General features: G+C 45.4%; 1 protein-coding gene across 4 annotated transcripts in view; it reads right to left on the reverse strand.

Annotated features, from left to right (window-relative positions):
* Positions 1-207: 207 nt before the first annotated feature.
* The window catches only part of EBF1 (EBF transcription factor 1), a 391,814-nt gene continuing 377,580 nt past the window's right edge, over positions 208-14,441 (reverse strand). For all 4 annotated transcript variants that reach the window (XM_059699069.1, XM_059699068.1, XM_059699067.1 and 1 more), the window contains exons 15-16: positions 10,931-11,125; positions 208-3,392 (exon numbers count right to left, since the gene is read on the reverse strand). In XM_059699069.1, the coding sequence (XP_059555052.1) occupies positions 3,361-3,392; positions 10,931-11,125 (227 nt within the window). In that variant the 3' untranslated portion in view covers positions 208-3,360. The remainder of the gene's footprint in view (positions 3,393-10,930; positions 11,126-14,441) is intronic.

The following is a 14,441-nucleotide window of genomic DNA, read 5'->3' on the forward strand; positions in this document are numbered from 1 at the left end:
GTACGCTGTGCGTGTTCAATTTGCATCCCAGATTAGCAAATCCCCAAGGATTTACAAGGAAAGAAAGTGGGTGTCCCAGGACTACCCTAATTTCTTCTCTCTGGGTGTCAACACTGGTCTGAACAATTGCAAACACAGACCTTTTACATTATGTTGGACTTTGGCTCATCTGAAATATTGAAATGAATACACAACTAGGAGCTGCCATCACAGACAGGAAGTAACTTTAATTAAATATTGTGAAAGTTGAAAAGTTTTTACAGCTTGAATTTTTGCAAAAAAAAAAAAAATTATAACAATCTCTACAGTAGTTAGGTTCGCTAACAATTGAACTGTACAGTGTGTGTCTATTCAAAAAGTTTGATAAGAAGGTGAAAGGTTAGTAGATTTAGAGATGACTTCGTTAAGCTGCATTCTAGTACAATGTGAGGCCAGGGCATGTTATGCAATCCAGTCATCCAGAAGCTGTATTTTTCCCCCAAAACTGAAATCTTAGTTCTCTATTTCATCTTCTTAAAGCCATATTCTGTATTTAGGGGAACATCGTTTACTTGTAAAAGTTTTGTGTAGGAGAAAGAGGGTCAGAGGGCCAGCACGTCTTTTCATCTAATCAATATAAATAGAGGCAACAAGACACAAATCAAACATATTTTAAAGGCTCTTTGGACTTTCAAGAGAAGTTCTAACCACTACACATGGCTGACAGATGGGTGGCGTTTGTTGTCGGGGTCTGAGCCGGACACCTCACCGGCCGACTGTCCCTTCACAAACAGTTAAGGGGCTCACCAGACAAAATATGGCTTTAAATTGTACACTTCTTCAGGCCAGCGCTTACCACACGAATTCAGACAGCCTTTCCGAGTACCGAGAAGCAATGCGTCCACCTTGCTTACATTTTCCAGTTTTATTATTATTATTATTAATCATCATTATTATTTCTCACCATGAAAAATCAGCTTTCCTCCCCTCCTCCCTTCCCTCCCGCAACTCCCCTCCCTCACCCACCCCAACCCATAAAAATCGCACTCTGATAGTCTAGTGAAAACCATTGCAAAATCCATATGGGGGCATGCACAGTTGCAGCATTGTTGTAAATTTCTTGCTCTACTAGAAAAAGTTACATTGTCTTAAGGTAACAAAACAGTTCTTTTGTGCTTTTCGATTTCTTTGTCTTTTTTTTTTCTTTTTCTTTTTTCTTATAATGTTAGTGATGACTGACAGTTCTGGTGCACACTTACAATGTACAAGTGAAATGGATATGATTTGCATTGTTAAGGCATCCAATCTGCTGGTTTATATTTATGTGAAAGACAGAGGAAATATACAAGCAGACTTAAGAAAGAATGTTCATTGATTTCTATGAAGTTTCTCCCCCGAATTTAATGCACAAAATGCGTCACTCCAGAGGGAGAGGTTCCATGCATATTAATAGAGTAAAACAGCGTTAGGGGTGTGTGTTTTTGTAAGCTTTCAAAGCAAAGGATACATTTTTTTAAAATCTACAGAACTAAACGCTACAAGAATAATATGCTACTTTTTTTGCCATATATTGGAAAAAACTTCTTAACTTACAAATAATACAAAAATAGACAATGGCTTTGGGGTGGAAATTTAAAAAAATTGAAGCATGGTTTAAAACAATACTAAAAATAACTATAAATGAAATGTTTAAAAATCACATCGGAACAGCTAATACAACTGTAGGTGACCAAACAAATACGCACTTTTTCACATAGCAAACATACACAATAAAATAAGTTGGGGGTGGGAGGAAAAGGAAGAAGGGGAAAGCAATGTACAAATTCCAAAGATAAATACATTATTTATATGGATATTTTACAAAATCCCCTTTGAAACAGAAAGCCTCTTCATTAACTTCGCAAGTATGTGCAAGCTAAAGGTAGTGAGCTTCTTTTTCCTTTGCAAAATATGCAGTAAAATCTTTTTGTGATATTGAAAAACTGTCTTAAGACATTAAAATGTATAAATAGAACAACAACTTTGGCAAAAAAAATCACAAAAAAATCTACAGTATTTATAACTACATACAAAAACACAACCGCAAAGAAAAAAAAAAAGTATCAGGCAAATGCATCCTCATAGCTTCGCTGCATCTTTGCTATCAATTCTTATTTTTAAGAACACTTCCCAGATAATGAGAGCAAAAAATTGCCGTAGAACAGAAAGCGATGTTTGGGAGGTCTCAACCTACTTCTCCTTTCTCCTAGATTCCTCTTCCTCTTAATTTCAAAGCACTTACCTATCCTTTTAATCTACTGTTACCAGTGGGTAGGGCCACTGAGAGAGGCCCTGTCATGGGAAATGCCTGCCATCTTGCCCTTGTCAGCTTTGGGAGGCCTGGTGGGAAGTCCCCTTTAGGATGAGTAAACTTTTACCTTGTAAATGGCGGGGGTGTAAGAGGATATTTTGGCTTGATAACTGGAGGCATAATGTGGAATTCTGTGCCTGGACCCTGTTCCATAAAGATTCGAAGGAGGTTCTCACACAGTCCGTGTGCCGCCAAGCTCTCAAGAGGCCATCGGCTTCCGACGAAGTTGACATAATTAAAAGTGAGAATGATCTCAGGTTTAAATCTGCAGTTTTTTAACAATCTGTCTAGAGGCACTGGATTTTTGTGTTGAAGGGAAACGTGTGATCACGTGACAGTCACTTTTTTGACTCCAGGCTGCATTTATTTACACAGTTACTTAAGACAACGATACGGAAAGGGAGAAATAAGCTTGCACTGCTAAGGGGTGGCATGTTAAGTTAGATACTGAAAATGCACTGTCTGAGCTAACTACCATTTGATATGCTTTAAGGCGCAAAAGCCGACTCTTAGTTTTCTAAAAAATCTAACTGGCATTCCTATTCTGTCCCATACAAGCTTTTTTTTAATTTTCTTTTTTCTTTTTTTCTTTTTTTAACTTTTTTGTAAATATCACCACTTCATTCTCCCTTTACACGGCTTTAAAAACATCATAAATTAAAACATGGGGTCTTATTTATAGTGTCCCTTGTATACAGCTTTACGGTTTATAAAAGACAAATGACCGCAGAGTTAAGCTTAAAAAAAAAGAAAGAAAGAAAAGAAAAAGAGGATTTGCTTTTATCAACACAGAATAAATATATCCCCCAAACATCTGGGAGGTACAACTTGAACCAACACCCTGCACTCACAGATCCCTTCCAACTTCAGTATTTGCAAGGTCGGTGATATTGTTTGTTTAAAAATCTGCAGTTATTGTGACTCCTCTGAAAAAGGCCTGAGTTAAAAGTTCCACTCTGGGACTTGTATCAGATTACTCTCTGTAGCAGAATCCAACCTCTTCATTAATAAAATTCTTCAAGGCAATTCTTTCACATGGGAGGAACAATCATGCCAGATATCGCTGTGGAAAGAGAAGACAAAAGTCAATGGTTTTGCCTCCAAACTTCTCACCCAGAAAAACAACAACAACAACAAAAACCACCCCCACACCACTATGTTGGTTGATTATTCACCACAAAAGTGCTCTTCTCTTCCCAGGAATGAGTTTTTGTATGGAATATACAGGTACTTGATTAAGAACGATAACTACTATGCCAGCCTGGGTATGTGTCTTGAACAGAACAGAAGACTCTAAACACCCCTCCAAGTCTGATTTCCATTTTAAAACATCGCTGGGAAGGGGCATCGTTTGAATACTGCTGGGGAAGTCACAGCCCCAAACCTTGCAGAACAGTGAGGTTTTTCGATTTGTCACTCTTTTCTCTCTCTTTCACTTGCAGAATCTAGAATGAAAACCTGGTCCATCCCAACTTCCAGCACTTTCCACAAAACACCATGGGTGTCTTTGTGCTCTGTTAGCTCCCAGACTGAGGCCAGCACCAGCAACCCAAGCACCTTCACGCTGTCCTCACGCTGGAGAGGCAGCGGCAGCTGCCACGGGCCTTGTCCATGGGCCAGTGAAGCTGGGAGACCGCATGGAGGAGGAGGAGGAAACAGGTATGCATGAAACTCCAGAATGTCTCCTATACCACCGCTTCACCCAGGCTTCTAGAATGGTCTGCACCTGCCCCTAGAGAACTGTAGCCTTGGAAAGCTGGGGTGAGATCCTGGGAAAAGGGAAGGCTGTCAGGGTCATCAAAAATCTCTCCCAGCATTCAGTTAGGAGGCCACAGGGAGTGTTTAGAAGAGCAGGGAATCCCATAGACCGGCTTTCTACCTCGGGGCTCCCTGCTTGCTGAGTGTGGTCCCCTGAGGTATCTTCTCATCCTCAGCTAGAAAATGCAGCTCATCGTTTGCCAGGGCTGTGATACTGCCCGGCTTGTTGAAGATTTAAGTAAAACTACATATGGGAAGTGCCTGGCCCCTGGTTCAGCTCCTAGGCAAGCTCTCACAGGGATTAGCTGCTACTTTTTCTAACCCATCCCTTCTGTGTGACCGAGCTGTGTGACCGTGGGTTAGTTGTTTAACTTCTCTGGGCTGATTCCTCTGATATCAAATAGGTACCCTGCCACCCAGCACGCTTCACATGATGGGTGTGAGAAATACAGGGATGTGTCTGAAACATAATTAGTAAGGGTGGCAGCTCTGAAATACGTGGAGATGAGAGAGCAATGCTTTCATTAGAAGCAAGGGGTGGCCATCATTGCCTCTCAATGGTGGCTTAGCGTGCGGTCAAGCAGAGAAAGTCATTGCTTTTTTTTTTTATTTTATTGGCAATTCTACATTTAAATTAATGTTCTTGTCAGTGATGACTGCATCTAGGAAGTGACCCTTTTCATTTCCCAAATCTCATGCCTAGAGGAATGTGCCATTAAAAAACACTGAACTCCAATTAACACAAGCTCTGCAGTAGATACACAGAGGGAGGGGAGCCCTGTTGGGGGGAAGGCTGGGAAGGCACACACACCCGGTGCCTCCCCACCCCCACCCCTGACATTTTAGATTCAATTAAGAAATAAGTATTTTGCCAAACACTTTTTCCGTTAATTTTTAAACCCATCTGTATTCACAAGGAAATTTAATCCACATGTTTCTGATTCATTTACACGTAAATCATCCAAGTGTTGTTTTGCAAGAGCCGGTTTGCAGTCCAAAAGCTCCTGGAGCCTTTTTCTTAAGCCCTCAAAAGCCATTTTTCTTAGAAACAGGAAGTGCCTCTTGCCAAATGCAGACCAACTTAAACCCCCAAAGAGTTGGGATCGGTTGGAAATGCAGTCCCCCTAAGAGTCCACTGAGCCCTCGATTTGACTGGAACAGGGAGCTCCATATTTCAACCCAAGCCTTCACTTGAGAATTCAAGATGTTTGTAGCTCCAAAGGTGAGGGGGAGGGGTGTCCCTGTAGTGCCCGCTCAGCACCCCCACCTCCATGAGGACCTTTCTGTCCAGGCACCCTTCGCAAAGGCAGACCTTTCTGAGACTGTGGCAAAAAGAAGCAAGTCTCCTCCTGCCTCCCCCGCAAATCTACCGTGTGCCTGGCATTGAAGGGCAGATTTCCCACAGCACAGCCAGGTAGCGGGGCAGAGTCAATATGGTGCTAAGCAAAGTGGAAACTGACAAGCTTCCTGCTAATTTGGTCAATGGGTTCAGCCACCATTGACCAGTTGGGGCCTGAAACAATCCCATTTGGATGTGCAGAACTAAAAAAAAAACCTAAGCAATGGTTTGGTTCCTGGCATGATGTGTTAGGATAATTAGATTAAACCTCCACCAGGGCCATGTTAAGCATTATAAAGCAAGGCTAACTGGTGTGCTAGTCCATAGCTAACAGCTCTTCTTAATCTGGAATGCAGGGATGGCCAACTCCAGTGCCCCGAGAGCCTAGGCTGGGAGGAAGTGCCCTGAGCAGGGCTTGAGGTGACTCCGCCCAGGGCACACCTTCTTTAGAGGGGCCAGGGACTCGGCTCCCACCAAACGCCGCTGTGCAGGAATGCCTGCTCCGAGCCACCAGAGCTGAACTATTTCAAGACAAGGTAAAGGTGTGGATTTTAAAAAACTAAATAGCTCAGTTTACATAGGGTTAGCAAATAATTAAAATCAAACAAGCAAACATATCTGAGGGTATCCAGCAGTGGCTTTGGTCTGCCACACTTCCCTGGCCCTTAGACCTCTTTCCCGAAGAAGTCCCTTGTGGACCTACCCCCAGAATTCCGCTTACGCCATCAGCGTTACAGCTCGCGATATCTCTCCTGCAACTTCCTAAAGTCCAGTGCAGAACCCTTACCATTCGGCACATTTTGGGAAAACATCATTTGTGGCCTCTGAGCTCAGACACCTCTAAAGAGGCTGTTTCATAAACTTCACTGCAGACTGCAGGGGTGCACCGGAGCTACCAGGAGCCGTTTTCCTGTGTCTGTGCTGCAATCCTCAGGATTGCTAATGTGGGTGAGAGGGCTGGGTGTCTGAAGCTTGGAATGTTCCAGAAATGCCACTGGCATGTTGACTTACCCAAGATTTCCATGAGGACATGACACGCTGAAAGCCCCATGGCCAAACTTATCACAAGACTGAGGGCACTGCCATCCTCCCCGGCAGCTGACCGACCATGCCCAGTGACAGGAGCCCGTAGGACTAGTGGTTTGAAAGGCAGTGCTTTTTGTGGTTTTTTTTTCAGTACAGTTTTCACGTTTGGTGAGAACAAAACAAAATAGAAAGTTTTGCAGAGCTGGGGGACTTGGGAGCGTGGGCTTCCTTGAACTACCGTATGAGTAAGAATTAGGAGCTAACCAGGAATAGAGTGAGGAAAGACTTACACAAGTTGTACACGTGCTCAAAAAAAGAGACAATTCCACAGGGTTCACTACTGGACCGCATGGCACCCCAAGTCGGGTGGGCCTGGCCGGTCTAAGTCTCAGCCACACAGAGGAAGAAAAATCTCAGTATGTGGGTGTTCTGGCCTTTTGTTTTATATATCTTATATGTATGTTTTGTTTTGTTTTTCTCACTTGAGAATATTTTTTCCTTTGCTCTTCAGAGAGAGTGGACAGGGGAGAAAGAGAAGAGAGAAACACATTGACTGGTTGCCTTCTGACCTGCCCAGACTAGGGACAGGGAGTGAACCTGCCACCCAGGTACGTGTCCTTGACCAAGAATCAAACCCACAACCCTTCAGTGTGCGGGGCGACGCTCTAACCACTGAGCACACCAGCCACAGCCGGCCTTTCATTTTTAACTTTTTGCTGCCCAGACTGTCAGGGACTTGGTTAGGGTTTAAAATCACTACACGGGGGGGGGGGGGGGGGGGGTGAGGGAGGGCAATGGCGCGGTGACAGCCTTCTCTGGGCTGCCCCTCTCTCGATTAATGAAGTCCTTCCTCTGAGGCCTGAGATTGCAGAGAACCCCTGCTCGGGGGCCGTGGCTTTGGGAGAAGAGGAGGGGAGGATGTCTCAGGACAATGAGCAGGCTAGGTGACTCAAGCCTGCCCCATGAGAGCGGCACGCCGGGGAGTCTAGCGTCGGGACTTATCAATGGCTTTCTCTAGAAAAGAAGGGAAGATGTCTCCACATTTTCCCAAGTTTTTTATGGATGTCCGCTGGTTTTAACATTCGGAAAAGGGTTCTGTGGGCAAAGAAGCTTAGGAAACATTTGTTTGTTTGGCTCAGGGCCCTTCGTGCACTTAGGTGCATTATGGATCTCCAAGACAGCAGTCCAGTAAAGACCATTTTCTAGACGTGTTTTCCCACAACATGGAAACTGGTTTTTAGCAGAACATCGTGTAAGGCTCTGGAAGGACTGAGATTAAGAATCACCTTGTCCTAAAAAATTTCTCAAGATGTACGGTAAATTGTCAAAGGTCTTGCCTCCTTGGGAGAGAAAGCCAGCTGGGATCATAGTAGAAACTGAGTGGTCAGATGTATGTAAAGAATGGAGCGAATGACTTCCTGTTAAGGACTTCCTTGTCAACCTTCTCCCTGCTTCTTGGCTTCATGCACCAGGGTGCTGAGGGGCTTCCTGGTGACTGCACATGACTCTCTGGCTCAGGTTTCCCTAATCCTTCTGCATCAGTGCCCCTTCCTCCATGTCCCTTGGCTCGAATCCTACCTGCCCTTCACCCACGGTCCATTTCAAAGGCAACCTCTCCACTAGGCTGGTAGGCACGCTCCCTAACCTTTCCCTTTAAGCTTCTGCAGCATGGTGCCCAGCCTCCCCCGGACAGACCTGCCTTCATTCCTGTGGTGTTTGCTGCACTGATCTTCATGCAGGGAACTTTTTAAGGTCAGGACGGTGTAGTCTACATGGGCCTAACCCAGCGGCTTGACTACAGTTTAGCCATAGAGCATAAGGATTTACAGTGGTCGGTCTGCCTACTTGCCAGCTGTATAACACCCAATGAGCTATCTTGGCTATAAGTCTATATCAAAGGGTGGTGGGGAGGTTGAGATAATGCAGAAGCCAGGCTGGGATCAAGCTCTCCCAGGTGAGTGGCTGTGACCATCATAACCTCCGTCATGTGAGGCTGCTGTGCTTCTTTCTCGGGGAATAGCCAGGCTTCGGTCACTAGCAGAGGCTAAGGAAGGGATGCTGGAGATAAGACCTTTAAGAAGTTGGCTTTATAGAAAAAAAACAGGATGAGGTACAATTAGCAGAGTGGTGGTTGGAGGTAATAGGCCTTTAAAATACTTAAGCAGCCTAAGTGTGTCACCTCTAATCTTGTTTACATGGTCAATTTGCTTAACCAACTCTGCCTGTGTCACTTGTCCTGTCTTAATGATCACAATCCTGAACTAGGGGGGGGGTCCAAAGGAAGCAGGGGTTACTGTAACGATGAGGAGGAGGAGGAGGAATGTAACACGCGAGAGGTTCTTCCCTGCAATTCTACAACCCACCCTGTCCTTTTCTACAGAAGAAGTGGGATTCAGAAAGATGAAGTCATTCTTTGGTTCTAGTTCTAGGAGCCCAGAGTCTGACTACCACCTTGCTCGGGAAGACCCAGGCCCCACGCAGCAGCTTCCTGGACTGTGTGCAGAGGGTGTGCCGGGGCCCTGCCAGGTGAGTGTCTTGGTCGGGAATGAAGCAGGCAGGGGGTAGGATGGAGGATGGCATCAGAATTGACTTTTAATTTCTCTACTCATACCTCCCCCACAGCCACCCTCCAAAAGTAGGGATGTTTGGTCCATGACAGTGTCAGAAAAACAACCACTGGCAGGAATCTCCTGGACACATGCTCAATCAGAAGGAAAGGGCAGTGCAGTCCCGAGTTACCCTCAAACCCCCACGCTCTGCATCTCGGACAGAGAGGTGGTGGATAACCAGAAGTAGGGGGGAATCTTGGTACTTCTGGAGTCTGTGCAGACGGGTTAGAAACACCCTGGCGGGGGCGGGGGGGAGGGGGGGACAAATGCACAAACCTAGCATGTGTCCCTGTCTTAAAGTCCTTTCATCACACACATCCCTATACTACCAGATGTTCCCTGAATCCAGAAGTTCTAAAACCTGGGCCAAGTCCCCATTTTTCCATCCCTTCTTTCTCCTGCCTTGCTCAGCATGGCATGGAAAGGTGCTCAGGACTACCTGTGTGACCTTGAGCAAACTGGGCCTTAACTTCCCCATCTCTACAATGGGGATAGTAATGACCTCTTAGGGTTTTCAGAATCAACGTAAGGTTCCATCCAGGTAAAGTGTCCAGCACAGAGTACATGTATATATGAATATAAATAAATACACATGCACTTATACATAAGAAACAGGGCTGAGAAGTCCCAAACAAGTCTGCTGCCCTCCATCAGTGACCAGGAGTGTGACAGCCACTGAAGGGAGGCACCATAGGGAACTGTGTAGGCCAGGGGTTAGGGCCACAGACCCTGCTGGGTTTACATTCAACCCCACAGTTTACTGGCTAGGCCTGTGAGCAGGTATTTACTCTCCTTATGTTTCAGTGTTACCATCTGTATAATGGAGACCATAATAGTCCTCATCTTACATCAGGAAGATGTGGGGATCAAGTAAGACAAAGCATGCTCACTCTTTAGCACCTGCCTCTTGTGTGCTGAACAAATGGTAGCAGATCATTTAATTGATGATATTTCTCTGCCAGCTGCCTTAGGAACCCTGGACACGTCGGTTTTACACCCCAGCCCCCCGAGGAGTACAGTGCCTGGGAGATGGAAAGAGGAGATGCAATTTCTGAGCCTGAGTTGGAAACCAGCTTCGGCCAAACCAGCTTTTGGAGATCATGCACTTTGACTGTGAGTACCTATCACACAACCCTGCTGTGGGAAAAAGAATGAGGTGGTGCAGGTCCACACCACGCAACCAGCACATGAGAGAAATGTAAGGAGTGGTGGACTCGTTTTAAAAACGTGGGTGTTATTTTTCTCAATGAACAAAAAGGTCACTTTAACTCTTGGTGACTCTGTTTCCTATATTCCGTGATAGGGAAGAGATTGAACAATATGAATACTCCAGTAATGTTTTGGGGTTTGGGGTTGCCAGTAGTACGTCTTAAGCTTGTGTCCTATGCTGCTCTCATGTCAGGGCTCTGATCAGGCTGTGGCTCACCCCCTCCCCGTTATCAGCCCCACACACGTTCACTCTGCCACAGCCAACAGGAAGGGAAGGTTGAGTGACCTACTTCAGGAGAAAGCCAGTCCCGGGAGAGACCCTGCAGTGGAGAACTTGCTAGAGTCCACAAAAGACTGGTCTGATTATGGCGACCACAGGGAGTGAAAGAGGAGAAAGAAAAACGGTGGCATTAGTAAACGGAAACAGTATTCTCAAGCAAATCCAGGACCTGAGCAGAATTCCTGGAGTTGGAAAGAGGGCTGCTCAGGCAAGTCCAGTGGAGGAGGGCTGGGGCCAGGGCCAAGGGGAGTGAACACAAATGAACAGATGAGATGAGGGCAGAGAGAAGCTGATCTCCTCTGCAGCACAGACACATCTGCTTCAGGCCTGGGAGTGTGGAATCAGGGCATCTGGTTGGCCCAGTGGGGCCTGGGGCTTACCTTGCAGGCTGTTCCCATTGGTGCTGGTGCAGGTGGGAGGCGGGGAGGTCTGGGGTCTGACGACTGGTGCGAAAGCACTCTTCTGTTTCACGGCTGAGACCATGTTGGCTGGTGAGAAGGAGAAGATGCCGGAGGAGCTGCTGCAGTTGGAGGGGAGGCTTGTGGAAGAGGCCATGGTGGGGCTGGATGGCACGACTGGGAGAAGCAATGGGAAAGCAGAGATTAGCAGCTCTCCTGGCATCCCAACACAAGGTGGCTCAGGCTGCCCCTCCAGCATGAGCCTTCCCTGAACGCGCAGGAGCTGGTCTGCTTTCATCATTGGTACAGGTACTTGGCACGTGCTACCTTCTGTTGGTGGTGATCTTCTTTGTGTTTACTGTGGGTCTACTATGTGACAGGAGCATGCTAGGCACTGGGTGCCCCAGGCCAGGGAACAACGTGCTCTTACAAGGGTTAGGGTAGCACAAAATAGCAACAAAAGTGAGCCTGGCCAACTCTGTAGAGGTAGGAAAGGCTTCACAGAGGAGGTGTCAGGGAAAGCATTCCTGGTGGAGCCTAACCTGAGGTTCCAGCAAAGGGGTTGGGGATATGAGGTAGAAGGAGGCCAGCCTGAGAGTACATGGTCACTGCTGGAATGAGAGGGTGTGAGGAGGAAGGGTGACTGAAGGCAACACCAGGATTCCACAGGCACTGACAGCGGGAGGTGTGTATGTGTGGGTTCCTTTTCTCCCCATGATGGTATGGGTTCCTTAAGAATATGATTGTACCTTGATGCTCCACAACACAGAGATAGATGGATAGGAGGCAAGGTGGACAAGTAGACTGTCATGTGCAACCTCTGTAGCTCATGCAGAACTACAAGTCAACATTCCAAATCTCTATCCCCCGTGAAGTGGAATGTAAATGTTTGTGAATTAGCAAGCAGTATGATAGGAGGAGTCTTATGTAAATACTCCCCGTCTGGTAGGAGTGGGGATGTGGATTATCAATGATGGGAGAACTGACATGGGCAATTCAGAGAGAAAGAACACCTAGCAGCTTGGGAATACGAAAGCGTTTGGGAGACACATCTTGTCTACCAACAACGGTCCTCTCATCTTTTGCTGGTCGCTAATCATCTCTTGATTACCTTTAGGAGACAGAGATGTTGCACCCTCTGAGTCCTCTACACTCAAGACTAGTATTTCCATCCATTTCCCTTCTGGCTCCGTCCTCTCCTGGGAAAAGTATGAATTCTGTCCAGTGATTCCCAGGCACTCAATTCAATTCTAGGTACTTCCTTCTACTGTGTTATTTCTCATATTATGTCATGAACATTATATATTTATCATTCAGAAGACATCTTCCCATCTTTTTCAGCTTATGTCATTGGCCAAGCAAGTTACGTTGGGGCCTATTCCATCCTTTTTACACCTGAGCCAATGGAGCCAGCCGAAACTCAGAAAACAGCGTGACTTGCCCAAGGGCCATAGCTGGAATGGTGAAGCCAGGAACCACACCCCAACTCAGTGCTCTTTCTACCACACTATCCTGCAGAGGAAAAAGAGAGCCAGGAGAAAAGGCTCCCCTCCCAGGAGCCCACCAGACTCCCAGGGGCTGCGGAGGTGGACTTACCCTTGGCCTATTGACTTGAGAAAGTTAAGGAAGTGGGAATCAGATTGGTCACAGGCAGCAGTTGCCAGCGGGGAAGTGACCCCTCGCAATGGGTTCTCGGTGGCACACAATCGAAGGCACTGAATGCTTTATACGGCAGAACACAGAGCCACCATCCTTGGAGTTTCCACAAACATTTCCTAAACTGTACTTTTTCTTTTAATGAGGCCAGCATTTTTATACACCTCTTAGGATTTGTAAATGTGAAAATACGCTCAATAATAACACCCATTTAGATTGCAAAACCCCTACACTGGAGGTTTGGTTTTTAAATATTCCTAGACTTGAAATCCTGCTGGTTCACCGAGGAAGGCAATTAATCTCATTGGCAAATAAGATGGTGATGTGTATTTAGGGGTGGGGAGTGTGAGCAGAGAGAGGGGTGAGAGATAGTCAAGCAGTTCCATTTGTTACAACGTTATTAGTTACCAGCCAGCACACCAGAAAGTGTGCTCACCAGTGGAATGTCTTATTTTACTTTTTTATCCTGCGAGGGATTTTTCAACATGAGTGGTTTATGAATAATTAAGTCTTATGGAAGCAAAAATTTGAATCTGCTGGGCTTGGTGTTTATTGTTTTATTTGCATTTATGCAGATGAAACTGTCCCATTTGAGAGCTTATTTGAGAATTTAATACTATATTTGTGAGCACTAAGGAAATCAATTAATGGAAATTAAGTGTTCGAAGTTTCCCGGGCTGACAGATGCAATCTCAGGCTGAAGTCGCTCGCTGTCTGCACGGGCTTGAGAAGACGGAGCAATCCAAGCCCTTAAATTGAATTGCTACCATATAGCAATTAGTTTATTGATTTAATTAAGAGTGCCACCTTTTAATTTTCAGGTCATGATGGAGACATTTTCTGATTGAATAGATGGGAGAACACGGAACTGATCTATGAGAAACAACCTTCCCATGAATCAAAATCTATGTGGAACTGGCCCTCAACGTCGACTCTCAAGCAGACAGACATAATGTACACGGGTTATTGGAGAGGGAAATTCTAAATGTTCAACAAGCTGATGATTCCAAACAAAGTAGAACTACTTAGCACTCACTTAGCCCAGAAAACAAAAGGCCCTAAGTATTGCTTTCAGAAATAACTTTGAAACTTTCCAAGGATTAGCATTCTCCACATTTCCACCATAAGAGACAGCATCACGTTCAGTATTTTTAGCTAAACCTCATTTTTAAAAAAATCATGAATATTCTTTCATTGAACAATACATCTTCTATCATCCTATCTTCCTAAAAATGCCTAAGAGTTTGGCCACATCTCACACAACAAGAGTCACGCGCATCGTCCAAGATGAACTTGGCTGTCTATATAAATATCCTCACAGGGAGCCCAAGAGAATGTAGAGACATATCATTGAGGCTTTTTAGGTGCAATCTAAATGTGGCACCAGAAAAATATCCTAAGGTACACTTCTTTAAGACAAGAGCCAAGAACATTTCTTGTGTCTGTGTGTGTTTCCTGTGCCAGGTTTTTGGAAAAAATAAAGTGGGTGTTTTTTTTCATTGGTTGGTGGTTGTTTTTTTTAAGCGCATATCAAACACAAAGGGGGAAAAAAATTCCAACCATTAAAACAACAAAGGAAATCAGAGTCCTCCCAGAGCCACCAGAAGGAACCCAGTCCTGCCAACCCATTGTCGACCTCTGACCTCTAGAACTCAAGGTAATAAAGTTGTGTTGTTTTTAGGCACTGAAAACAAAGGAGTCATATTCCTAAAGGAAGAGCGTTTATGTTTTAGACTATTGTGACTGTGCTATATTACCTGCCCCTCTCACTGTTATCATTATGATCAGTACTTAGATTCACTGCATGTGCCTCTCATGGCTCAGGCACCAGGGACGA

This window comes from Myotis daubentonii, chromosome 5 (genome assembly GCF_963259705.1).
Source record: "Myotis daubentonii chromosome 5, mMyoDau2.1, whole genome shotgun sequence".
Taxonomy (NCBI): Eukaryota; Metazoa; Chordata; class Mammalia; order Chiroptera; family Vespertilionidae; genus Myotis; species Myotis daubentonii.